This window comes from Ochlerotatus camptorhynchus, unplaced genomic scaffold (assembly GCF_037179485.1).
Source record: "Ochlerotatus camptorhynchus isolate MF236.1 unplaced genomic scaffold, CSIRO-AGI_Acam_v1.1 ptg000306l, whole genome shotgun sequence".
NCBI lineage: Eukaryota > Metazoa > Arthropoda > Insecta > Diptera > Culicidae > Ochlerotatus > Ochlerotatus camptorhynchus.
This window is the reverse complement of record NW_027040794.1, coordinates 2,046,298-2,074,259: the sequence shown is the minus strand read 5'-3', so window position 1 is coordinate 2,074,259 and position 27,962 is coordinate 2,046,298. Positions and strand designations below refer to the sequence as shown.

The 27,962-nt window shown below is 39.3% G+C and overlaps 2 protein-coding genes across 4 annotated transcripts in view; one reads left to right on the top strand and one right to left on the bottom strand.

The window, feature by feature from the left end:
- Positions 1 to 24,490, top strand: part of Nep3 (Neprilysin 3) — a 39,551-nt gene extending 15,061 nt beyond the window's left edge. Inside the window, exons 1-5 of one of the 3 annotated variants that reach the window (XM_065229038.1) lie at positions 1,487 to 1,734; positions 2,071 to 2,347; positions 21,324 to 21,847; positions 21,919 to 22,337; positions 22,516 to 24,490. In XM_065229038.1, the coding sequence (XP_065085110.1) occupies positions 2,071 to 2,347; positions 21,324 to 21,847; positions 21,919 to 22,337; positions 22,516 to 23,671 (2,376 nt within the window). In that variant the 5' untranslated portion in view covers positions 1,487 to 1,734 and the 3' untranslated portion in view covers positions 23,672 to 24,490. The other 2 variants (XM_065229039.1, XM_065229037.1) reach the window with 2 other exon arrangements.
- Positions 24,491 to 24,545: 55 nt separating this feature from the next.
- LOC135707253 (transmembrane protease serine 9-like) lies at positions 24,546 to 27,237 on the bottom strand. The gene is made up of 5 exons (XM_065229047.1): positions 26,545 to 27,237; positions 26,180 to 26,485; positions 25,908 to 26,093; positions 25,642 to 25,780; positions 24,546 to 25,573 (listed from the first exon to the last, which is right to left on the bottom strand). The coding sequence occupies exons 1-5, from the start codon at positions 27,233 to 27,235 to the stop codon at positions 25,300 to 25,302; spliced, it is 1,596 nt and encodes a 531-aa protein (XP_065085119.1). The 5' UTR covers positions 27,236 to 27,237; the 3' UTR covers positions 24,546 to 25,299.
- Between the last annotated feature and the right edge of the window lie 725 nt (positions 27,238 to 27,962).

Sequence of the window (27,962 nt, the reverse complement as noted above, 5' to 3'; positions counted from 1 at the left end):
CTAAAAAGGAACTGCAAAAATACGGTTTCAATCAATTCATCATAAAATCAGTTTCAAGTACTTAGAATATTCGATGTACTAAATTGTTACAAAGAAATTTCATATTGATTCACTGTACAGCATTATAATTCAAAGATTAAAAATAGTAAAAATCTGTGTTCATCAGTCCCATATGGATAATGGTAGTCCTTTAAACAACTAGTGCATATATTTGTTATCTCAAAATTTGCAAAAATCCATATGGGACTGATATGCGATTATTGGTGGATTTAAATATTGTTGAAACTATAAGTACCAAAATGTAAATTTTCGACACAACTATGATTTACCGAGAAAACACCAGAGCACAGTTTCATACACGTTCAAACCATTTAAGTACACCCAACCGGGAAATGTAAGATTCTGTTACAGCATTGCATGAAAAGTATGCATAATTTGCAATGTTTTGTGACATGAAAAGATTCTGTAATGTGGTCGTCAAAAGGGTTTTAAATGATTTTGTAATTTTTATGATAGCTTATTTTTCAAAAATAGTTTGTTTCCCAAATGCATTGCATCTAAAAAATCATCTCGTGAAGGTTTTATACAAAAATATGCATTTTGGAAAACTTCCTTGTACGCTTCCGTCCATTGCAAGAACTGCTATTACATATACTGTATGAAACATATGCAGAGAATGTAGTAAATCCAACCTTACATTGGATGCAACAGAAATTTGAACTGCGTGTTTGTAATGTGATAAACAGGTTCATGATAAGTTGAGGAAGTGACGATTTAACGATTTAACGTTCCATTTGACCTAGTGACCCCTTAAAAAAAATAAAATAAAATAAAATACCCCAATATTTGCAAACGCAGCTACGTACTTGTCACAAATTTGAAATGTAATGCAATGCACATCAAAGCTACCGCAACCATTCTGTTTGTTGCAACATGTTTCCGTTCAAGCTTGTTGGGATTATTAGTGCACGTCTGTGTTAATGAAATGATCTAATTTTAGTTTTCTTAGTTAATTAAGTCATAATTGTAAATAGGTTTTCAGTAAAACTAAATTTTACTCAAAGATTATACTCGAGCAACACAATTTCCATAGATCTATAGATTAGTTCAATTCACTTGATCACGATGATCTGAGGACCTAAGTGAATTGCCTCAGTAATATATTAAGAGTGACATGCTTGGAAGAAGTCTGTTTACCGCGTTTACCGTTTCAAATAACAAAAACAACAACAGAGCACGGTAATAAAATAATGCGCGCGCAGCTCATATGCTTCAGACTGCGAACCTCATAGCATCAGGTCCTCGCCGCTGTACCGTTCTAGCTTGAATTCCGAACGTTTGAAATTGTTAATAGATCTCCTTTTTCTAGAATAAAAATTGCATGAATACTTTGGTGTACATTTCTGGAATATGTATCCACATTAAATTAAATGCTTAATTTTTAAAGCGAAATGAAGTCCGACTACCCACGGTACTACCACTCAACGAGGGTCGATTTTATTATCAACACTGTGTTTGGAGCGCATATTGTAGCGCACTCATTAAATAGTGGCCGTTTTCTTGATGCTAGGCGCATCGGACGCGTAGTACGTCGCCACTTTTTGCCGAGAGTAGCCGCCACGGGCGGAGTATATCGTATCTACACGCGAAAATCCCGGCATATTTACATTTCCAGAAGCTAGAACCGATCAGCGTTCGTGTATATTTATCTCCCCGAGATAAACATTCCCTAAGGTTAGTGAAGATATTCGATCTCGCACTTGGCCGCGAGAGAAAGTTCATTTAGCCGGCTTTTTGAACTTGGAATTATGTGCTGATGAAATGCAGCTATCACGCTTGAAGCGTAAATTTGATTGCATCTATTGAATCGTTTGCCGACACAAAATTGATTTGCATCTACACTGCCAGAGCGGGCAAAAGTGATTTACGGTGTTCGAGCGAACCAAAAGTCATCAGTGCCTTTGAGGAGGGCGTTAATTGAAGGCAATTCTTATTTGCATCACCCAACTGTCGTCGGAGAGATTCTAAACGGCGTAATTCCTTCTATGTGTCATTCTCTTTTATCCACAGATGACCCGATACAAGCAGGCACAGTTTGCCGATGAGGATAGCAGTAGCATTGGCTCAGTCCAGATCACAGAAACCAGACACAGTCCGACGAGGCACATTCGTTATCACACAGCCAGGGGGACTGCACTGTGGAATGCCCGGAGCAGACTGGAGAAGGTGCTCCTCCTGTTGGTGCTGATATCGGTTGTGACGATTGTCGTACTGATCAGCATACTGGCAACCGAGAGCACCAGGATACTGCACGTGCAGCCTCACGTGGACTCCAACATATACAAAGGTGGGTAATGTCATTTGCAAATTTGCTTTTGTGGATTGGGTAATTATCATTGTTGGGATGGGAGCTAGAATAACATTTTGGGCTGCAGTTTTGAAAAACTCAATTTGGGAGTTGTATTTTCACATCTACGTCGTATGTTTAGCTTTAGAGTGATGCAAACATTCTTTTTTTTATATATACACTATCCCAATAATGTAAAAGTAAATTATCGTCACGGTCTGTGATCTTGGCAGTAACAACAAGGTCAAGCTTTTAAAATTTCTCAAAGCATGAATCATACTGATAATGAGCTCTTTATATAACGGACATTTTTCGGCTGAGCAGTCACAACCCAAGAAACTTCAGTTGATAAAGATCTACATCAAGGTCAGTGTTTAAAAAAGTTTGCGGTTGAACGTTAAGGTTGTAGGTGATAAAATTAAATGATATAAAATATGTTTTGGAACCATGACAGTGGTTGAAGATGAAATAAATAGAAACGGGAAATAAGATCAAATTATGTAGATTGAAAATTGTGGTAAAGAGCGACATCAATTGAATAGTTTTTAAAATAATTCAACCTGTTTAATCATGCTCTCTTGTCGTGCAGATGCATTTTGTTTTGTTTTTGCTGAAGTGTTGTAACTACCAAAAGCTACAAAAACTTTAAATCATAGGGGAAACTGGTATGCGCCTCTCACCTCAAAGGACCTGGGTTCAATCTCCGTCGGTGCCACCGGGATTTTCTGTGGCCTGAAATCTCCGATCACGAAGTAAAGCCGTTGGTCCTTGGTCTATAGGTCCAGGCGTGGGAGCTGCCTCCCTGGTACTCAGTACGAAAATCGACGGATCGACGGAAAACAAATCAAGGAAAAAAAAAAAGAAACTGGGCACACTTGATTCCCAGCAACACTTGATTTCCTCCTGTTTTTCTCAAAGCTCAGTTTTTTTTTCAGGTGAGCTTCCACAAAGCTTTGTTTTCATAGAAGGTAAAGTTATGGTGACATTTGCGTTAAATTGTGGAACGTATTTATTTTTGAGAGCAGTTTTTATGTTTTCACAGCCGCACAGCGCACTGTGAACAAGTAGAATCAATTATAATCATTGAATTTGTGATATTTATTTTGATTTTAAGTAGAAAATTCAGTAAGGAGAGACTTGATCCCTCAAGGATTAAACACACTTAAACCTGATAAAAGTGTGAACATTCTTGAACTCTGTATGGGTATACTTGATTCCTCAGATCACGGGATGTTTTTTTTTTTTAAATAATCTAAAGAATATCAAAACGGTGCCGGTGGTGTAGTGGTAAGCGTGATTACCTCTCACCCCAGCAGGCCTGGGTTCAATCCCAGTCGGCGCCGCTGGGATGTTCTGAGGCATAACATCTCTGATCACGCCTTCCTTCGGATGGGAAGTAAAGCCGTTGGTCCCCGGTTCATGAGTTGATGGGTCGATAGGTAGGGTCCAGGTGTGGGAGCTGCCTTCCTGGCACGTCGGTAGCATTGGTGCTATGTCTCAGAGCATCCCGGCGGCGCCGACTGGAATTGAACCCAGGCCTGCTGTGGTGAAATGTAATCACGCTTACCACTACACCACCGGCGCCACTCTCTCTTTAGGGATATAAGAGTTTGTTCAATACAAACTTATATTTCAACTTTATGCGTTGATTTCATGCATAGTTATGGTGAAAATAATCAAGTTCTCATGTAAAAAATGTACTATTGGATAACAATGTTTTTTTTTTGATAATACGAATACAAAGCACAACGATAAAATAAAAATAGAATACAGTCAACTCGGTGTCCATTAATTCGATATTGAGTTATAGAACCATAGTAAAAATGACTTGCTGTGATAACGAATTTGTTTGGGATTGTTAATCTATAACTCGATGGTCCCATGAACATCAAGTTGGAGAGAGTTCACTGAATATTGTTTCAACGATAGAATCTATTGTAAATGGAGAAATCTAAAATAGACCAAGGGGAAATCTAAAATTAACCATAGAAAAAAATCTCTTTTTTTCTGAACACACATCCCAAGTAACCAAAAGTTCTGATAAAAGGCTATTTATGGCTTAAGCACCTTGGTTGAAGGTGGTCTATAGAATTCTAAGCAGCCTCATTTTTAAGTCGTTATAAGAACTTGAAAGTTCCGGTACCATAATTGAAGAGCATTCTAAGCAGCCTCTGGCGGAACTTGAACGGAACTTTTAGAAAATAAATTAAAAAAGGTTTTTGTCCTCTACACCAATTCTATATTTTGTTCGCAGTTTTATGAACGTTATTTCTAAAGGCAGGTATTAATTGTGTATTGATTTATCAGCATTAGTAGTTGTAATGGATCTGTTGGAAGAATTAAACCCAGTCCTTCTGCGTGAGAGTCTCAGCACGAACCACTACGTCATCTGAAATATATTAAAGTGAGCTCTTGTCCCGCCTATTGTTGGAGTTTTCTGAGCCAGCTGACTGACTTGAATACGAAACACAACACCTTGATGAATTTAAATTGGTGTTTGCCCGCATGGTATTCCATCACACTTGTGGCGCAGTGGTTAGCAATCGTAGATCACATGCCGAATACACGGGTTCGAATCCAGGAAATTACTTTTTTTTTGGATATAATGTTGCATAAATACAAGAATTATGATTTATTCGGGCCACTGATTATTTCATATTTACGTACATTAAATTTTGTTACAAAAAAAGATTTGTGCGGATTGCTTCATGTGGCTTGAATGTTCTGTTGGAACTTTATTTGAACTTTATGGAACTTGAAAGTTCTGTCGGAACTTTATTTGAACTTTATGGAACTTGAAAGTTCTGTCGGAACTTTATTTGAACTTAATGGAACTTGAAAGTTCTGTTGGAACTTTATTTGAACTTTATGGAACTTGAAAGTTCTGACGGAACTTTATTTGAACTTTATGGAACTTGAAAGTTCTGACGGAACTTTATTTGAACTTTATGGAACTTGAATGTTCTGTCGGAACTTTATTTGAACTTTATGGAACTTGGAAGTGTTGAATGCGGAACTTTTGGTTACTTGGGATGAGCTCATTGTAGATCTGATGTAATAACGATTTGTCAATTTTGAATGTATGATAAACGCACAGTAAAATTATTTGTTGGCAATATATTTTATTGTATTTTTCTGCGGTAATTTTTCGCTGTCTGGGTAGTACCGAAAATTATTGTTTATAGCGAAGTATGTGGAATCAACCTTATTGACGAGCAAAGTTAGATGACTAACAATAAAGTTTAATTCTCTAAAACATACTGAAAAAGTGTTTATCGGTAGTGAAAAAAGTAGAAGGGTCTGTGCCTAGGGGCACGAACGGAAGCTTGACGTAGGACCGCTAGTTGACGGAATAGATGTGAAGAGCATTTAGTTCTTTTAATTGATCAATTATCTATTATCTCAACTCTTTCCGTTTTTGAATTGTAGGCGTACCAAATTTGTAGTAATTTTTTTCAAAGAGAAAGTTGATTAAGAGAATCAATCAAACTCACTTGCACCCCTGCTTCCAAGTCTGGTTACAAGATTACAACTCTGGAGAGCATTTTGTGTGGTCGTTGGGGGCTTGTGGTTCTGAATATGGACAAACAAGCACAGATAAATTCTATTGCAACTCTTTACTTATGTAAGCCTGATGGCCCTGAAAAGGGCCGTTTTATTGAAGAGGACACCCATGGCCACTTACGCTTAGCGTGTTTAGTGTAGGTGACAGCATCACGGACCTCATTTTCCAGGAACACCTTCAGCACACCTCGTAGATCCCGACCGGAGATACATTTGACACCACCACGGCGAGCCGGACGACGGAAGGCGGTTATCTCGAAGAACTTTTCGATGACTCTTGGCGCCTCCTTTACCAGACCTGTTCCTTCTTTGCCACAACAATTGTTGCTTGTTAGGTGTAAAGGAGTTGCTGTTCACTATACAGCAGCGCTCTTTTATATCTTTTCAGGTTAAAGCAGAATGATGTGCAACCAAGTAGTGGTATAAAAGCTACAAAGACTCCTCTCATTATGACTAGTTTGCTATCAAGTAGCGACACTGCCTCTTTTCCTTTTGCGTACACGGCGAATGAGAACGACCCAAATTTGAGTTTAGTTCACTCATAATCGCCAAAAGTGCAGGAACTCAGCGATGAGTAAATTTGTCTCATGGCTTCCTGTGCAAAACCTAAAAAATCTGCCAGAAAATGAGGAAATTTGATTAAAATTTTATTCAGTCTCGGAGTAGTACCAATACACTGAGTGAATCCAATCTTTACTTTCCTCAAATTCGGGAATTTTTCCCTGGAAAAATCTGAGAAAACATGAGGCAAATTTAATCATCGCTGAGTTCCTGCACTTTATTTCTTATTTCTGAGATAACTAAACTCAAATTTGGGTCGATCTCATTCGCCGTGATATCACCTTGAAAGATATCAGTGCCGGTGGTTGGCCTGGGTCCAATCTCAGTCGGCTCCACCGGCATGTTCTAAGGCATAACATCTCTGATCACGCCTTCCTTCGAGAAGTAAAGCCGTTGGTCCCCGGTTGAGTTGATGGATCGATTGGTAGGGTCCAGGTGTGGGAGCTGCCTCCCTGGCGTCGGTAGCATTGGAGTTCAATACGGAAAACAAATCTCGCGTCACTTTTCAATAGGTCCTATCTACATTGATCGATTCTCTTCATCGACACTCTCTTTCGTAAATAACTCTGCTTCACAAATGTTTCCTGCCGTCTTCGTCGAATTAGATGCTAGATTGTTGCTTCTTCCATCGAAAATATCCGGCCGTGGCGATTCCAAGTTTATCAAGGTTGATCAAAATAATTTATACCCCTGCTTCCAGTATAATTACATGCGCATTTTGTGTGGTCGTTGGTTCTGAATATGGACAAACAGGCAGATGGCTTATATTCATTCCTACTCTTTACTGTAATAAGCTTGGTGGCCCTGAAAAGAGCCGTTTTCTTGCCAAAGTTGGTGATGATTTAACCTCCGAAACCAAACAGAGTGCGTCTCTGTCACTTCAAAACGTAGATGACATCCATGGCCGCTTACGCTTCACGTGTTTAGTATAGGTGACAGCATCACGGATCTCATTTTTCAGGAACACCTTCAGCACACCTCGTAAATCAGACCGGAGATACGTCAGATACCCCCACGGCTTGCCAGACGACGGATGGTGGTTATCTCAAAAAATTTCCGTTTGGTTCTGAATATGGCGATGAGTGTGCAAAATATTACGCAATTCCATCCTCCCCATTCGCGCGCGCCCGAGGATCGGAGGCAAATGCCACTTCGACTTGTTTAGTCTACTTACTACTCTCTGACGACTGTGCTGGGGAAGCAGCATATGCATGGAGGTAATTGGTGGATTTGTTAGTTAATTCGACGCTTTTGGACAATTCTGGACATTTACCAGTTTTTCAATAGTTTCTTGTTGAAAATCAACATTCGGAAGCATTGTTATCGATGCGTAGCCATATTTCTAATCGATTGGTGATAAAATTATTGAAATTGGACCAGGGGCAACTGAGTTATTAACGTTCAAAATCTTTCTTAATTTGTTACATGTTCCATTTTCGGTTCTCACAAAGTGTACCCCCATATAGAAATCAAAGACGTAGTCCTACGTCAAAAAATACTCTTTACCAAATTTATGATGGTCCTGAAAAGGACCGTTTTCTCGTGATGGTTGAGTAATGCTGATCTATTAGGGTATTCAACACGGATAAGGCTGGCGAACTGTATGTTATATGGAACTCACAAACAGGCTGCTTTTTCATGGTATACACAGTGTGATATTCAATAATCAATTAATTATCTCAACATTTAGTGTCAGACCATTCAAAAATTTTGGTAACATACACAAATTCTATAATTCATATTAATTTTCTATGCCGATCGAAACAAACATTATGACGCCACTACAAGGGTGACTGAGTAAACGAATCGTGCGAATCGAAATGAAAACCTAGTGAAAAACGAATTGCACCAATACATTCAGGCCTACAATGCCACACCTTCTATAGACCAGATTGAGCTTTGATAGTTAGCTGCTTGCGGGAACTGACATCCGATTGATAACCTTTACAATATCCAAAACATACTCTTTAACAAATTTGTGGTGGTCCTGAAAAGGACCGTTTAGTCGTGATGGTTGAGTAATGCTGAGCTATTGGGGTGTGGTTGGCGAGCTGTTAATTGTTTGGAGCAAGGTTGACCCGCTTGGCATAAATGACCCACAGCTACTCACGAGGAAACTGATTTCGATCCAGCGGCTTCTTCCTCCTTCTATGGGTGCTTATGTGGGCTCTGCAGCTCACTGCTTGCAGGCTGCCTTTCGTGGGGTACGCCACACGCTAATCACTGCTGCTGCTGCTAACGTTGACGACCGGATACCACCACACACGGTGATTGAATGAGCACCGTTCAGTGAGACAGGATCGAATTCGATTTTTAAATCTGTGTTAGGGAATGCGCTGTTTGCAGGTAATCGGTTATAATTTTGATCACCATTGCAACAGTTGGACATTTGTGTATTTTTCAATAGTGACCTATTGAAAATTAATAGTGTTCATTTTAGCAGATTGGTAGATAAATTCCCAATTCTTTGGCTTGTTTAGAATTAAAATTCATCTGCTATTGACAGTGGTATATGTGGTCAAAACCTGACCTATTTTCGACCCGCGGTTGATTTTGGTTTTTTTGAAATTGCACCCCCAATATGTTGCCGAAAGACGTAATCCTACGTCAAAAGATTTACCATTTTTGATTTGCCACTCGCTGTGGAGCTTTTATTCACGAGATATCGGTTTCTTCTTCTTCTTCTTCTTCTTCTTCTTCTTCTTCTTCTTCTTCTTCTTCTTCTTCTTCTTCTTCTTCTTCTTCTTCTTCTTCTTCTTCACATTTCAAGATTATTGCTTAGCGCATATTAGCTTATTGCTTGCTCTCAACGAAGTGTTCTGAATGCACTTCCATAGTTATTAATTGAAAGCGTTCGATTCCAATACCCAATGCATGAATTTGTATATTGTGTGGCAAGCACAATGATACTCTATGCCCAGGGAAGGCGAGAAAATTTCCAACCCGAAAGATTCCTTCGACCGTACCGGGAATCGAACCCGCCGCCTCTGGATTGGTAATACCGTGCCTTTACTGACTAGGGTGTGAGGCCCCATGTTGGTTTACAAAATCAATTACTCCCAAATCTCAAAGTTCTCCTCCGGATTTGTTGTGCTGGGCATTTGTCATTTATGCCAAAACATGTGAGTTAGAATGTTGTTTGTTTCCATCTGAAAATCTTATTTATATTCATATTTGAATCATCCGTCTAATCCAAAAACGGTGCCATGAATTCTGTAGCTTGCGGTGGAAAAAAAAATCTACCAAAATTAGCATACTGGTGTATTACAAATGTGATTTATTTTGTTCAATGATACAAGACATTAAAAGAGTAAGTTGAATAAAAATGGCATAATAAGCTTCACGTGAATTTGATTCCCTGACTCAATGATCAATCATTTCTCATTTTTTAGAGTGGTATCCATTCGTTCCTGCTTATGGAAATTTTGGATGTATTTAAATTTAGTCAAAACAACCTACCTCGAATGTGATTTATAAACTTTAAAAGAAAATAATTAATAAGTAGGCCAGTGAAGGTAATATTCCTATATGCCTTATTGGCACAGTACTTCTTACTTCGGATGTTTACATCGATGAAATAACGATCTGTTCGATTTTATGATCGACCATTCAGGGTCATGTGCCGATAAACAGCAAAATTAATCGCTTGGTTACATATACGAGTTGGTTTGGTAATGATGCAGTTTTGCTTATATTTACTTATGCACCATTCATTAGATTTTATTGTAGCGTAAGTAGCTCAAAAGATGAACTCTATCCGACTCTAATTGAAAGATCTCGCTCTTCAAACCGTTCGGAGTGTTGGAACACCCTCCAAAGGTGCACCCTTTTGTCAGTCAAAAACGGATTCCTTCACAACGAAATCAAACAATGAAACCGACAATGACAATGCATTAAAATCCTAGTCGAAACCACTTCAAACTAGAGTACAAGCAATAAAATATTAGTAGGGTAGATAGCTACTTCGGCCTAATCGCCCATATTGGGCCTATCGAGCAGAAAACTTCAAATAAATCCATGATTTCAGAGTTAACAAGTCAATTATGCGTTTGGTACGATACTTTAGTTAATAAGCTACGGAACGAAGTCAATGAGAATGCGTGATATGAAGGTTTGTACCGATTATTCCTAAAAACAAAAGAAGCGCTCCGACCGAACAAATTTTTATTCTCATCCGATAGGCCGAAGTGAATTCATTGGCGTTTCAATGCGTTAGTCCGAGTTTAGAATCCGTAGGCCGAGTTTGGCGTCAAGAAGCAGTGTTAGACTTTTGACAATATCTCAAAGATTGGTTTCTATTTATCAAATCTTACAATACACACGGAAAGGTAAAAAAAAATTGGAAGCCATGAGTAATAATAACATTCCGTGTGGTGCTAAACTGCGCTAGATTAAGAAAGACTAATTGCGGGTTGTGCTTAATAGGCCGGAAATGGGGTAGTTAACCCTAATCACCTAGTTGAAAAATAAGTACCGTAAAACGGGGTGTCTTTGATAATGCGGGTAGCTTTGATAGTATAATATTAAGATTAAATTTACTCGTTGTGCTTTTTCCAAATAAGAAACATTGGTTCCATATTGTAGCTTAGGGTATTTCCGTTGATATTGTATATAGTTTGCTACATATTTTACAAGCATATTAAAAAAAAACAAATTTCGTGTTTTTCGCCTGTTTGAAAAAGCACTCAAACCATCACTTATGAAATGTTTTAACGATATAGCCATCACAAATTCAATGTTGTATTCTTATTGCTTATGATGTTTTCTGATTATAAACTTATTCAAAGTTGCATATTTAGAGAACTAAATTGCTTGAGTTTCACTCATTTTTATTTCTACATTCATCGAGCACTATCAAATTAACCCCAAATCAAAACACTGAAGTTCAGTCACAAAACTAAAAAAATAGTACAAATGCTTTAATTTTCGTTAAACATATTATTAACGAATTAAGTCTTGGATCGTCAGTACTAGTTTTAAAAATATAAAATTTGAAAAACATTCATTGCCGTAAAAAATATTTAGAATATACTTTAAAGAACTATCAGTGTTACCCCGTTTTACGGTACCTAACTAATTTTATCCTTATTTCAAGATTCTCCTCGTTGGACAAAACCGAGACTTGTCACTATCAACAAGGCATAAAAGGTAAAAGAGGACTAAGATAGCTAGGCATATTCTGCGCGGCATTGCATTTGTATTGCACATAGACTAACCTCACCCGAGGTGACAATTGTCATTTCACTAGTGACAGTGAGTCACCTCACCTCACACGCCACGCAGAATATACCTAAGTGGTGCTCATCCAACGGCCCGCGGATCACATGTGACACGCCGAATGGGTTTGTGCGGCCTACGGAATGCTTTCAGTCTGTAGAATGTATGCCCGCAGACTGACCAAACATGATGCTTAATGTGTTTTGTAATTTCATAATAGTAATTATGCCCATTTTCAACGACCTCGTGCAGAATCCACACCCAAAGCCACCTGTCGTCGTTATTCTAGAGTTCAATCTCCGAAGGACTGTCATTTAATTAGTCGGTAGCATACCGGTTTTCTACCAGGTTACAGAGAATAGTATATGTCTGACCGAAGATGCCAGTGATGCTGCCCGCCTAATGTTGTGCAACCATCGGTTCTAGCTTTCACTCCATCAGCGTCTTCATGACCACTGCTTCGTGGACATCTTCATCTGCTGTAACTACATCAGGGGCTGTATGAACACCGGCGTAGTTGTCGTTTAGTTTCACCGGTCGTGGGAGCCTCTACCTCTTCTAGTCAGTTGGTTACACACCTGTTATCTCACAGGTAACTATGAATAAATATTATTTGTCTGGCCGAAGACACCAGCGATACTGCGCGCCTAATGTTGGGTATCAATCGGTTCCAGCTCAAAATGCATGAGCATCTTATTGACCTTCATCTGCTGTAACTACATCAGAGGCTGTATGACCACCGGTGTAGTTGTCGTTTAGTTTAGACTACCTTAAACTGCCGTAACTACACCAGAGCCTGTATGATCACCAGCGTAGGTGCCTGTTAGTTTCACTGGTCCTGGCAGCATCTTTCTCTTCTGGTAAACTGGTAGCACACCTGTTCTCTCCCAGGATCACTGCTTCGTGAACACCTTCATCTGCTGTAACTACATCAGAGGTTGTATGATAACCCGTGTAATTGTTTGTTAGTTTCATCGGTTGTGGTAGCCTCTTTCTCGTCTGGACACCTGTTTTCTCCCAGGTAACTATGAATACATAGTATGTGTCTGGCCGAAGACACCAGTGATACTGCGCGCATAATGTTGTGCAACCATTGGTTCCAGCTCAACCTGCATCAGCGTCTTCATGAGTCACAAAGCAGTGGACCACCTTCATCTACCGTAACTGCATCTGAGGGTGCATTACCCTTGGCGTAGTTGCCTTTTAGATTTACCAATCGTGTGGAGCTTCTTCTTCATCTGGTCAGCTGGTAGCACACCTGTTCTCTTCCAGAGGTTCATAGGAATTCATAGCCTATCGGAATGCTCGTTTTCAACTGATCAGCTGGTTGCTGTTTTTTTCCGAGGATCTTCATCTGGCCGATGACTCTGTCGACTTTGAAGGACGATTGGAACTTTGGACGTGGATTATTTAAATTATTTAAAGATTTATTAATATAATGGTTTGTTAGTACTTCAAACGCTTACACTACACTCACAGTTTTGTTTTATTAAAACTTACACACATAGGGAACAAATGAAATATACATATGGAAAAGGGATCAATAAACTTATTTTTAATCAAAAAAATGCCCAGAATTTACCTTGAATTTTTCTGATAATCATCAGCCGTGTGCTCCCGGGTAATCACCCGGGAGCACACGGTTGATATCCCTTCAAAACTTGTCTAGAGCATTGTAGCCAATTGGTTGCAATCCGTGGATTTTTGACTGTTTGAGTTTTTTTTTTCAATTAGTTTATTTGTTAGGCTGAAATGTCCAATTTTTTCCGTGTTAGGTATATTCATCACTGCGACCATTACTTTCATCTATTGTGATATTTCCCGTTTTTATATAGCCTTATCAGTTCTGTCGTATCACTATTTTTTGAAACGACCGACATTAACTGACCAAAAGGATTTTCCCAGCCAGGTATTACATTTCGAATTAAATGTACTACTTGACTGGGACCTGCATTCCAAATATCAAAGAGTTCTGCCAGCCCCTTATCCAGAAATATACGCCTTTTGTTGAAGATTGCTGCACAAGAGCATAGCAGGTGTTCAGAGTCTTCCTTTTCTATGCCACAGAATCGACACATATCCTCTTGAAATTTTCCTATTAACTTCAAATGATATTTACATGGACAATGTGCTGTTATCAAACCAGTATAGATACTGAGATCTTTCTTTGATAATTCAAGAATTTTGCTAGTCAACAAGCATCAGAATGTGTGGCGCTGCGTGGTTAGATTGTTTCTCCCGGACCAGAAATTTGTGGCATCGCGAGTGAAAATTTTAATTCCAGTTTATGTACGCGCTGCAAGGTGCGTGTAAAGCTTGGCACGATTGGTGTTGATGTTGGTACACTTGCAACTATTTTAGCAAAAATTAAAAAAATAAATCAAAAGAAATTGATATCGAAAGTGTACCAAAAGTGCTTCTGAACGTGTTTCGCAGTTGGATGTGGTGAAATTCGTGGTTGTTTTCAGTGAAAAATCCGTATCACAAATTTGCTCACCGAGTTCCCTTTTTTTTGCCGTTCGACGACATCGGGAATGCGCTCCCGGATATATTGATTTGGTGAGTACGTTCCAGTTGAGGATTGTTCTTGTACATTTCTCGATTGCATTTTCGAGGGGACGTGTCTGCTTTTGTGGGCAGTGCGTTTGATGGTCGGTTTGGTAGTATCCTTTTAAATATAATGTCTCATGTCCAAATAACCTTGATTTTCGGTCTATTGATTCAATACTTTAGTATTATATTTTGAAAACATACAATGATGCATTATTTCATTTCATGGCACATAAAACAAAAAGTGTGTGTATATGACCCAATAATCTAGGTTATTTGTATTTTGTTATACATCTTTATTTTTTATTATATTTTTCATTTTACTACATATTTTATATACATTATATATTACATGATTATATATAAATTCATAATATAAATTACAATAAATACTGGGACGGGAGGGAGCATCAGGGCATCATTGAAGTTGTAACTGGACAATGGAGTGGAGTGCCAACTGGAGTCTAGGAGGGAATGTGTACTGTCATTTTAGATAGTTACATTCCACTCCAACAGTTGCAATGAATTTGACGCGCTCTTCTTAAACAAACCATCCCGTGGAAAGCTTAACATGTATTGCGAATTTCGTTATTCATTTTGTTGGATCATATTGTTGGAAGGAGATTCTCTTATTCCCGCGGGTTTCGCGTAAGTGCTTCTGCTTACGGACCCGTCCAACCCTTTTTGGCCCTTCATACAGCAGTATGTTGAATTCAGAATGATGACGGAATTTGATCTTGCTGTTGAGTGGAGCCGCATGCAGGGCAAGACCCAAGCTAGGATGGTGGCTACTTACATACATACATACATAATTCAAGAATTTTGCTAGTCATTGAAATGTTCGGAATTATGAACCGTTTCGACTGCCTAGCAATGGAAGTGTTGTTCCAATTGGTGTCAACTTTCATTTTTTTTCCATTTCTTGATCTCCATTTTAATAGAACTATCAGAAACTCCACATAATGCTTCTGGTATGAATTGCTGAGATGATCCTAGGCTAGCTAACGTGTCGGCTTTTTCATTCAAAAGCATTCAAGAATAATGCTTGGAACACGGTTGCTCAGTAAGTCATAGATATTGAGACCCTTGCTGGCACAGGATTGTTCAATCTTGAACCGTCTGTATAAAAAACAGTTGAACCTGGACTGATGTTTGGTCCCCCACTTTCCCAAACATTACGATCAAATTCTGCTGCATTGTATAAACGATCGAAATTATATTTTTCTCCATCCAGTCTTAATTTTTTAATACAAGAGAATCAATATCAAACATTTTTTAAATACTAAGGTGTCCTGTAAGATCACCTTCAAGGAAGAACTTTGTTCGTTGAACCCTTAAAGCGCTCCTTTCAGCTTCTAATTGGATAAATTGATGCAACGGAAGCAGATAAAGTAGAGCATCTTGTAACATACTCGGTGTGCTGTTCATTGCACCAGTTATTGAAAGGGTAGCAATTCTTTGCAGTCTCCCCAGCTTCTTCTGAGCCGACTTTTCATCAGCCAATGATTCGTAGGATATTCTGGGTCTTACAATCGTCAAATAAATCCAGTGGATAATTTTTTTCGTGTCCAATTGAAATGTCTAATACGACTCCACGAAGCCGAGAACCATTAAATAATTTTATAATTACAATAATTTATTAAAGAGGAACATGACAGCGGCGCCGGTGGTGTAGTGGTAAGCGTGATTACCTTTCACCCCAGCAGGCCTGGGTTCAATCCCAGTTGGCGCTGCCGGGATGTTCTGAGGCATAACATCTCTGATCACGCCTTCCTTCGGAAGGGAAATAAAAGCGTTGGTCCCCGGTTCATGAGTTGATGGGTCGATAGGTAGGGTCCAGGTGTGGGAGCTGCCTTCCTGGCAACGGTAGCATTGGTGCTCAGCACGGAAAACAAGATCAACGGAAAACAAATCCAAGAAAAAAAAAAAGAGGAGCATTGCTTATGAATTATTCTTACTCTTTCTTGGAGGTGGTTTGAGTTTAGTTGTCGGTTTCATCCGTGCCGTCAACTCCTTTGCTTTTTCCAATTGTTTTTCCTTCAGCAGCGCCCACCGCTTGGCCTCCTCTTCATTCTTTATCCGCTCCTTCTCGGTATGGTCTACTATCCCGAATTTGTAGTAATATGCATCATTTTTGCAACTTGAAAACAGGCGGCTGCTGTTTCTCAGCAGCGCTAGCTTCCTCTCCACTGTTCTTCTCAGCGTCCGGGGAAGTCATATCCATCACCAACACCTCTTCTTCCAGGATCTTAACTGCTTCCTAGTTTGGCGATGTAGCTCCAGTTACTACACCAGGTATTGGTAGAGGTCTCTTTACATTCCGGTATTGGTTTTCTTCTCCTATTCGTTGCTGTACTGGCTGTTTCCTATCCTTTCTCTTCGGGCAGGAATTCCTACGATAACCCTCCATCTTACAAAGGAAATACATATTGTTGTTCCCTTAATAGGTTACAAGTGATCTAGTGAAAACAATACATAAATCTTATCATTGATAAGTATTTTTTTGGAAATGTTCGACGTTATTAACCCATGAACGCCCAGTGATCTATATGATGAGTATCTGTAACCCATTTATGAGTTACACCTACTCAATTATGGGTACCAGATACACATTAATGTTTAAAAAAAAATTACTAATTTAAAGAGTTAAGCAACTTTTCTTCAAAATGGGTATTATTTATCCATTAATGGGTACTTTCAAGTTAGCGTGTACTTACTATTGCTTGCATGCAGAGCCGGTTACGATTGCATTCTGCCGAGCGAACTGAGTGAGAATTTTGCAGAAAAAATATTTTTTTTTATTTTCTAGCTTTAAACATAAATTGACACATTTAAATTGGTATTAACATGGATAAAAGCATGTAACACATAAACGTTTGCATCATGGAAATACTCTACAACTGCTGTGGCCACCCCAACTGATTCAAATTACTCAGCTAAACAATATCTCACTCGGCTATTTCTAGACCAACATGAAATAGGCGGACAACCAAACGTAAACAATGGCTTTAATCGCAAATTTCTGGAGAATCAAAATATACCCGCACAAACTAACAATACAATTCGATAAATGAAGTTTTCTCTTTCAGATGGTGGTGTTAGATTGCGTGGGTGTGTTTTGATTCTCGAGAAAGTTACGATTAAAGCCATTGCTTACGTTTGGTTGTTCCGCCTATTTCAATTGTTGGTCTGGATTTAAATCGATAGCGTTCGGTTTTAACACTCCGAATACGGTGGGTAAAAAACTTTACGCCGACTACGAAGCCTCCGAAAAACGTTTAACGGCAAGTTTGCAATGGCATAACTTAGCCATTTCTTAATGAATTTCAAAAATTGTGGTACGTTTAGAATTCCTAGGGTTTGTAGATGATTTTGATTGCAAAAAGATTGAAAAAAGAGTCGTCTATTTTTTTTTTTAAAGCGAAAAGAGTTGTAACATGTTTTTTTGAAAAGTGTGTTTGTAGGGTTTTGCAAGTGGCGCAAGCTCTGTAATTTAGATTAATGGGCACAAATGTTCACAATTAGTAAGTCCAAAACATCCGTAAAAGAGGTCAATCAATGAAACTGATCCTAGAGCTCCCCAGTTTTTTTTTCCAAAAACTACACTGAAACCTCCGTTTACGAAGTCTTTTTCTACGCAGTATTCAATTTACGTCCCTCTTTCTACGAAGTAAATCCCAAATAACGTGTTTTTTTGTGATTTTGGGAAACTGGGATATACTGTGAAATACCCTACAATATGGGTATTGTTGGAATCGGAGTGACGTGTAGGGACCGGAAATCGATGTCTGACGCCATTTTGAAATCCAAGATGGCGGCTTCCGGTTGCATAAAAACTTGGAAATTCTGTCAAATACCCCACAATAAAGGTATTTTTGGAATCGGAGTGACGTGTAGGGACTGAAAATCGATATCTGACGCCATTTTGAAATTCAAGATGGTGGCTTCCAGTAACATAATAGTTTCGAAATTCTGTCAAATACCCCACAATATGGGTATTTTTGGAATCGGAGTGACGTGCAGGGACCGAAAATCAATGTTTGACGCCATTTTGAAATCCAAGATGGCGGCTTCCGGTTACAGAACAACTTGGACATTCTGCCAAATACCCCACAATATGGGTATTGTTGGAATCGGAGTGACGTGTATGGACCGGATATCGATGTCTGATGCCATTTTGAAATCCAAGATGGTGGCTTCCGGTAACAGGAAAACATGGAAATTCTATCAAATACCCCACAATATGGGTATTTTTGGAATTGAAGTGACGTGTAGGGACCGGAAATCGATATCTGACGCCATTTTGAAATTCCGGTGACAGAAAAACTTCGAAATTCTATCAAATACCCCACAATATGGGTATTTTTGGAATCGGAGTGACGTGTAAGAACCGGAAATTCATGTATGACGCCATTTTGAAATCCAAGATGGCGGCTTCCGGTTATATAAAAACAGAAAAATAATGTTAAATAACCAACAATATGGATATCTTAAGAATCAGGGTAACGTTAAGGGACCGGAAATCGATGTCTGACGCCATTTTGAAATCCAATATGGCGGCTTCCGGTTACAGGAAAACAGAAAAATACCGTTAAATACACCACAATATGGATATTTTTGGAATCGGAGTGACCTGTGAGAACCGAGAATCCATGTCTGACGCCATTTAGAAATCCAAGATGTTGACATCCGGTTACAGAAACACTGAGAAATACTGTCAAATACCCCACAATATGGGTTTTTTGGAATCGGGGGGACTTATTAGGACTGAAAACCCATGTCTGACACCATTGCGAAATTCAATATGGCGACTTCCGCTTACATATAGACATAAAAATAATGTTAAATAACCTACAATATGGGTATCTTAAGAATCGGGGTGACGTGGTGGTATTTGCTAATTTGTCTGTAACCGGAAGCCGCCATCTTGGATTTCGAAATGGCTTCAGACATAAATTTTCGATTTTCACACGTCACTCCAATTCCAAAAATACCCATATTGTGGAGTATATGACAGAATTTCCAAGCTTTTCTGTTACCGGAAGCCGCTATTTTGGATTTCAAAATGGCGTCAGACATTGATATCCGGTCCCTAAACGTCACTCCAATTCCAAAAATACCCATATTGTGGGGTATATGACAGAATTTTCAAGCTTCTTTGTTAACGGAAGCCACTATTTTGGATTTCAAAATGGCGTCAGACATTGATTTCCGGTCCCTAAACGTCACTCCGATTTCAAAAATATGAGGTAAAATGTGGGGTATTTGGCAGAATTTCCAAGTTTTTCTGTAACTGGAAGACGCCATCTTGGATTTCAAAATGGTGTCAGACATTGATTTCCGGTCTCTACACGTCACTCCGATTCCAACAATACCCATATTGTGGGGTATTTCACAGTATATCACAGTTTCCCAAAATCACAAAAAAAAATACGTTGTTTGGGATTTTCTTCTTTAACAAAAACCTCGTTATTTGGGATTTACTTCGTAAAAAGAGGGACGTAAATTGAATACTGCGTAAAAAAAGACTTCGTAAACGGAGGTTTCAGTGTATCACAGTTCCTAATGTTTTTGGAAAAAAAAACTGGGGAGCTCTAGGATCAGTTTCATTGATTGACCTCTTTTACGGATGTTTTGGACTTACCAGAGGATGGCCCCATGGCCATTTGGGTCCATGTTTATGTCATTACCCCAAATTCTTTCTTATATCGCAGTTCCACATGCTTTCGAAAAAACCGTAGAACTCTAGGATCAGTTTCAATGTTTTAGATCTTGCGGAGGACGGTCCCATGGCTTTCTAGGTACATATTTATGTCACGACCGCAAATTAATTTATAAATGACAGTTCCAAGTGTTTTCGAAAATAACCGTGGAGCTCTAGGATCAGTTCCATACATTGATCACTTTTACGGATTTTTCGGATCTTCCGGAGGACGGTCCGATGGCCATCTGGGATCATGTTTATTTCAAGACCGCAAATTCATTCTAATATCACAGTTCCTAACGTTTTCAAGAAAACCACGGAGCTCAAGGATCAGTTTCGTGAATTTTGCACTTTCACTAATGTTTCGGATCTTCCGGAGGACAGTCTCATGGCCATCAAGGTTCTTGTATATGTCACAACCCCAAATTGCTTCTATAAACACAGTTCCTTATGTAAAAAAAAAAAATGCGGAGCTATAGGATCAGGATCGTGGATTTACTACTTTTACAGATGTTCCGGATCTTCCGCTGGACGGTCCGATGGCCATCTGGGTCCATGTCCCAAATTCATTCTTATATCACAGATCCTAATGTTAAAAAAACGCGGAGCTCTAGGATCAGTTTCATGGATCGTCCACTTTTACGGATGTTCCGGATCTTCCGGAGGACGGTCCCATGGCCATCCAGGTACATGTTTATGTCACGACCCAAATATTTTTTATATCACAGTTCCTTGACCACTTTTACGGATGTTCCGGATTTTTTGAGGACCGTTCCGTTGTCTCCAGGATCCATATATAGGAACCATGACTGTTTTCTGACTAATGGTGAGCATTTGTGCCAATTAATCTAAATTACAGATCTTGCGCCACTTGCAAAACCCTACAAACACACTTAAAAAAAAAGTGTAACAACTCTTTTCGCTTTTAAAAAAAGTAGACGACTCTATTTTCAACCTTTTTGCAATCAAAATCATCTACAAACTCTAGGAATTCTAAAGGTACCTTCAATTTTTGAAATTCATTAAGAAATGGCTAAGTTATGCCATTGTAAACTTGCCGTTACAAGTTTTTCGGAGGCATCGTATGAGGAGGCATCGTATTCGGAGTGTTAACGCATGTAATCGCGTTCTGCCTCGGTATAGAAAATTGTTCGGCTGCTTTTCAGTTTATCCTTCATTCCTTCTACTACTGTCAGCATCGAGTCTACCTGCAGAACTTGGTTGGAAGAATTCACACTCGTTCGGCAATGTGTCTTTCGGTGAGGATGGCTATTTTGTTTCTGTGGTGCTCGCGCGAGTGATTGAATTTGCCCATGCTTGATTATAATCATATTTAGAAAAAAAACCAAACACCTTATTTATATTTCTCGCCCACTTCAGATGGATCCTCCCTAGACGGTGACGGTACACTGCCATGCTTGAACAAGCACTGCATTTTCGCAGCCAGCGAGATCCTCCACTCAATTGATGCCTCGGTAGAACCGTGTGACGATTTCTACGCATACTCGTGCAACCAATGGATCAAAAACAACCCTATCCCGGATGGTAAGTCCATGTGGGGAACGTTCGGTAAGTTGGAGCAACAGAATCAGTTGGTCGTCAAGAACGTTCTTGAGCGGCCGGAAGCGGAGTTCAAATCCAAGTCAGAAAAGAAGGCCAAGCTGTACTACCAGTCCTGTATGGATGAGGACGAAACCATGGAAAAGTTGGGGGCAGAACCACTTTTGAAACTGTTGAAAAATATCGGGGGTTGGAACATAACGGCTAATGCAACTGGGTTCGACGTGAAAAAATGGTCCTTGCAAAAGTCGCTTCAGGTATTGCAGATAAAGTACAACATGGGTGGGCTGTTTGGGTGGGCCGTTGGAGAGGACGATCGTAACTCTAGTAAACATATCATACAGGTATGTCTTTGAGGATGGTTTTATGATTTGATATAAGGCAATTACAAGGTGTACTACTCTTAAACTGACAGATTGACCAAGGTGGCTTGACGTTGCCCTCACGTGACAACTATTTGAACAAGACGGCAAACGCAAAGATTCTAACGGCCTATCTGGACTACATGACAAAGGTGTCGGTTCTTTTGGGAGCCAATGAAGCTGATGCCCGGCGACAGATGACGGATGTTATCGATTTCGAAACCATGCTGGCAAATATCACAACACCGCAGGACATGCGGCGGGACGAGGAGGAAATGTACCACCTGATGCCAATTACAACGCTGCAGGAGAAAGCACCCTTCATCGCATGGCGTGATCACTTTGACGAGGCATTCCGGCTGGTAAAGCGAAAGATTTCCGAAAAGGAAAATGTAGTCGTCTATGCTCCGGAATATCTGGAGAAATTGAATGCTCTAGTTGTGGAATACAATTCAACTGATGATAAAAAGATGTAAGTACTGATTTACTTGCTATTGGGTGAGCTCATTTTCAAATTGAAAAAAAAAATCAAGAATAATTGTTTTCAACGAGGAATTTTTGAAATTATGCATACTGAGTTGGAAAATGTGCTCGTCCCATGAAAGCATTAATTAATTACCGTTTATATTGAGATTTGGTTTTGTCCACAGCATACTGAACAATTATTTAGTATGGCAAACGGTTCGCACTCTGACTTCTTGCTTATCGAAAGCATTTCGTGATGCATATAAAGGTCTTCGGAAGGCGCTGATCGGATCCGATGGAGGCGAAGAACCTTGGAGGTATTGTGTGAGTGATACTACCAATGTGCTCGGATTTGCTATCGGGGCCATGTTTGTTCGAGAAGTGTTTCATGGTGAATCGAAGAGCAGGGCGGAGGAAATGATCAACGAAGTCCGAACGGCGTTCAAAGATAATCTTAAGAATCTCGCTTGGATGGACAATGAAACCAGAAAGCTGGCAAACGAGAAGGCTGATAAAATTTCTGACATGATAGGATTTCCGGACTACATTTTGAATCCGGTAGAGTTGGACAAAAAATACCAAGATTTGAATATAGATCCAAAGGCATATTTTGACAACAATATAAATTTTAATATATATAGCTTGAAGAAAAATTTGGAGAAACTAGATCAACCGGTTGACAAAAGTCGTTGGGGTATGACTCCTCCTACTGTGAATGCTTATTACACTCCCACCAAGAATCAGATAGTTTTCCCTGCAGGGATTTTGCAACTTCCTTTCTTTGGAATGCAGAATCCAAAGAGCTTAAATTACGGAGGTATGGGTGTGGTGATGGGTCATGAGCTAACCCATGCATTTGATGACCAAGGTAGAGAGTACGATAAATTCGGAAACCTCCATCAGTGGTGGAATAACAAAACTATCGATACATTTAAGAAGCAGACGGAATGTTTCAATAAACAATACAGCTCCTATAAAGTGAACGGAAAGAGTCTGAACGGGAAGCAAACTATGGGAGAGAACATTGCAGATAATGGTGGATTAAAGGCCGCTTTCCATGCTTACATTAAGAATGAGAAATTCAGCACCTCGGACACCGATACCCTACCCCTTCCAGGGTTGAACCTAACTCATCGTCAGCTATTCTTCGTCTCATTTGCCCAAGTTTGGTGCTCGACTGTTACCGACGAAACGACCACACTGCAGATAGAGAAGGATCCACACTCTCCTCCGATGTATCGGGTGATTGGGTCATTGTCGAATCTGAAAGAATTTTCCGATACTTTCACATGTCGACCGGGCTCCAGAATGAATCCAACAAGCAAGTGCGAGGTATGGTAAAAGACTGTTAGGAAGGTATGTTGAATGTATGTTCAAGAAGAAAGCTCAAAGCTGATACAAAGTTTTGGAGTGCAGAGCATGATGTCGCTATGTGGGTCTTGTTTAACACTATCATAAATTCAATTATTTATTACCTCATTCCAATAGGAAACATACTTTTTATCCTAGATATTCCAAAATGAAAATGGCCCTGGAAAGTCGATCATTAGCTCAAAATCCTGCTGCTGGTAGTGTAGATTTTCAGTTTTCTTTTTCAGTAAAGACTCTGTTCCCTAGTCAGCCATTGTAACAAAATGAAATAATAAAAAATGATTATGATTTTTTTAATTCAAATATCAATGAATCAAAAAAGCGATGCCAAAACAAAAACCTTGAGAAATAATGTAGAAAAGAATTTTACTCTCTGTCCTAATGTATTACCGATCTAGAAAATAAAGTGAATATTGTGCTATTTGAAAAAAATAAACTTATAAGTGTAAAAATTGCAAAGTTATTGAATGTGATTAACTAAACAAACAACCAACTGATATGATTAAATGATGGAGCAAAGAGTAAAGTGCAGACCATTTGTTCGTATATCAGCAGTTAAGTATATTAGGTGACCAAAAAGAACACGAAAATAAAATTTTCTGTAACCGTCAGGATTTTATGTCAACGGCTTTCGTTTCCAAAACAGTGTACTATTGCGTTCCTTATAAAAAAACTTAGGTGATAAGCTTTGATGATGTGTACTTTTATAATTTCTTATTTATTTGACCACAGAAATAGAAAGCACAATTCCACACAACTTGAGAATGAATAAAACAATTAAATTGATACATGATGTGTTGAAGGCTTTTTATTATGAATATTCGAAATCATCTTTTGCTCAGGACTTGTGACTCATACATGGTGATATTTTTGGGGGTTTGGTAATGATGACAGAACAACTTTTTTTAAATTTAAGATTTATGTGTAAGGAAATGATTGTTCGAAAAGGGTGAAACTCATAAATCCCGAACGAAAGAATCAATGGCCAGAGTTGATAGCAGGCATGGAAATCATTAACATTCATTTCGTGTATTAATTTAAATTCATTTGCGTCTAACTTATTTCAACAACAGAATTTCGTAAAATGATGTATTAAGCTACAAATCAAAACTGTATCACTTATGTATGATGAAGAAGAGTTAACAGAGCCCACCATTGTTTTTCAGTGAATGTAAATTACATTCACTGAAAAAAATAACAAGTTCTACCCGGTCTAGTTGAAAGTTGAAATTTGAAACACTTGATCATTGGTAAAGTTGTAGTTGAGTTGATTTCAAGCTAATTTGTTAAAGACACATTTTTTATCTCTTACCGATCTCATTTAAACGAGGAACGAGGACACCAAACACCTAAAACTAAATCAAAAGCTCTTTGACTTTTGTGTTGCAAAATTCCCAGCATGCACCACAGTGCATTGTGGTAAATCTATTAAATAGAAAACTGATCACACCATTCGTAATTAGAGGTGAACATAATCAGAAGTTAATTTGTACCTAAAATGTTTGAAATACGTGAGATGAATAATGTCTTTATGTAGAGCAAGTTTTCTTCTCATCTTGCTATCAAATATACCGTGAACTATCCGTATAACGGTCCCTTTACAATCCTCTTTGCCATACAATGTCCTCAATCCACGGTACGAACTTCTGCAGTTTTATAAATCTTATCTTCGAGCAAGTGCTGTGAACCACGATTCCAACCAAATGATAGTAATCATTCTCTATCATAATTGATGGCGCCAGCAACTGATTGAAACACTTCATCGAATCCATTAGTGGTTTCCTCGAACCGTTCATCGCCGAGTAGAGGAATATTTTGCCCAAATCCAACTCTCCTCTGCTCCACAGGCAAACAAACTGACTACTGGAAATTCTGAAATAAAATCAATAGCTAAGTTCTGCTAGGAAATGCTTAACATATGTACAAAAGAATTGCCATACGATACGTTTCGTTTCAGCTCAATTAGTGCAAGGTTGTTTTCGGTCGGATTCTGAGCAAAGGCTGGATGTTGGTGAATATTCTCTATTTCGTACTGCAGTGCTTGACCTTCCATTTCGACAATAATGAATTGCTTTCCTTCTGAATAGTGTGAGTTGGACGGGGGGAGTAGAAATAAAATATTCGATCTATTATTTTCTTCTGGCCACGATAGTGCCAACTGCTGTTCATCTCGAACAAATAATCGTATATCACATTGCAGGCTTACCTGTGTTGGGAGTATGCGAGGTTGGATGTGAGCGACAGTCGGCTCTTGCGAGGAGAAAGCGCTCACTTATCAATACGGCGAAACAATCAATCACACGCATGAATGGGGAATCCATTGAAACGTACGCCAAATAGGACAGCTCTCGGGATTCTCTTTCCGAACTGTTTTGGTGGTATTCGACACATTCTAGACAAATGGAACGAGAATGAAAAATTTGACATTTGCTATTGATCCCAACAAATGAGCGGAAAGCAGATGATTTATTTCCATACTTTTATCACTAATGCTGCTCCTTGTCGTCGTTGTCGTCGTCATTGTGGAATTGGACGCCGACATAAATTCCATTTCCCCATTATCTGAGGAAGGGTCAATTGCTACGAATCGATCCTTGTTTGCTACCCTCTCTATCCATTCTACATACTGAGGAATGTTGACAAAACCGGCTAGGCTCTCCGGATTGCACATAGTAACTGATGAATCCTTCAATCCAGTAAAGGAAATTATTCCTCGAGCTATCCAAGTTCCATTTACGTTCACGGCGAAAGCCCCACCACTATCCCCGTTACATACGTTGGTACCTAGAAAGAATCGATCACCATTGACATCTAGAGTAAAATTAATTCAATTATCTTCTCACGGTTAGTCAGACCAGCGCAGAACATTCCATCGAAGATCACCCGCGAGAACAGATCACGGTCACTTTCAAGGCATTCCAGATAACCAACCATTGGCATCCTGGCTGACTTCAGCCTATCAGCCAACACATCATACTCCGTTAGGCCCCAGCCTGACACAATTCCATCGAGATCTTCTCCCCGGCCATACTTTTGCACTTCCCACAGACATATCGGCTGAACGTAGTCACCAAACTCTACTATCGTTCTCAAAAATAGCAAAGCGATGTCGTGTTTGTAGGACATTCCAGTGTAGTTATCGTGTCGTTGAATCCTTTCCACTCGATGCTCTTGTGTATTGCGTGTCATACTCAAAAGCTCATACAATCCCAGCCGTACCGAGAGTACATTGGGGACAACTTGATAACCATTCGGTGCCGTAACGCAATGGGCTGCGGTTATGACGATGCGATCGCTAGCAATAAAACCACCGCAAATGTATTCGCTTCCGAGGCCTTTCGTTCGATGAAGGGAGGCATGCCACGGAAATTCTCCGGGCCAGGTCGATTGACCAGCCGTGATAACACCAATCGCACTGATCGGACGTTGGCCACAAGCGTATCGATGCTGGTCGGATTTCACTTGGATTGATAACACTGGCGGAAGTACAAATGGTAACAGAATTGACAAAAGGCCAACAAATGTTATAGCCATGATTACCGGTTAGCACTGAACTTGGAAACCGTACGTGACGTTCTGACTTGTTTGTTCAAGGATCTACGCATGTGGATGTGTGTGAGTTGATAGCAGCTCATTGATAAAGATGCACGTTTGTTATTGTTAGATTAGTTTTCCAAACTCTTGACGATGGTTGCACGATCGATCATCACGCAATGCATTTCTTCGACTGTTCATTAGACCGGTACAAAGGAATATTTTTGCTTTTGTCATACTTTGGATTTTAGCAAGGAGGGAACAATAAAAAGCAAATTAAAACATTCATAAATAGTTATTCAAGAGTTGGAAGGAAATGCTATAATAATATAAACACGAAGCTTTAGTGCAACAATTTATTAGCTAGATAAAGTTCTGAAGAGGATAGAATGATAGTTCGGTAAGAGTACGGTATTGTTAAAATTGAACAGCAGTTAAAATCAAACGAAGGGCCGTTAATGCGACAATATTTATCAAATACGTACTGCTTTACCTAGCTCACTTGATGGGTGAGGTGATTTGAGGTATTTCGTAAAATCCATATGCAAAAGAGTGTGCCGTACTCTAAAAGAACTATCAATATATCCTCTTCAGAATTTTCTCTAGCTAATAAATTATCGCGCTAAAGCTTCATGTTGATCTTAGTATAGCACTTCCTCCCAACTCTGTAATGGCGAACGTATAAAGTTACGAAAGTATATTACAATTATTGTTTGATACGCTGAGA

Bases quoted from the DNA above. Each gene is read 5' to 3' on its own strand.
- LOC135707253 (XM_065229047.1), bottom strand. From the start codon at position 27,235: ATGGCTATAACATTTGTTGGCCTTTTGTCAATTCTGTTACCATTTGTA. The intron at 26,486-26,544 runs GTGAGAAGATAA...GATTCTTTCTAG, and splicing joins CTGCGCTGGTCTGACTAACC to GTACCAACGTATGTAACGGG. The intron at 25,574-25,641 runs GTATGGCAATTC...ATTTTATTTCAG, and splicing joins GAGCTGAAACGAAACGTATC to AATTTCCAGTAGTCAGTTTG.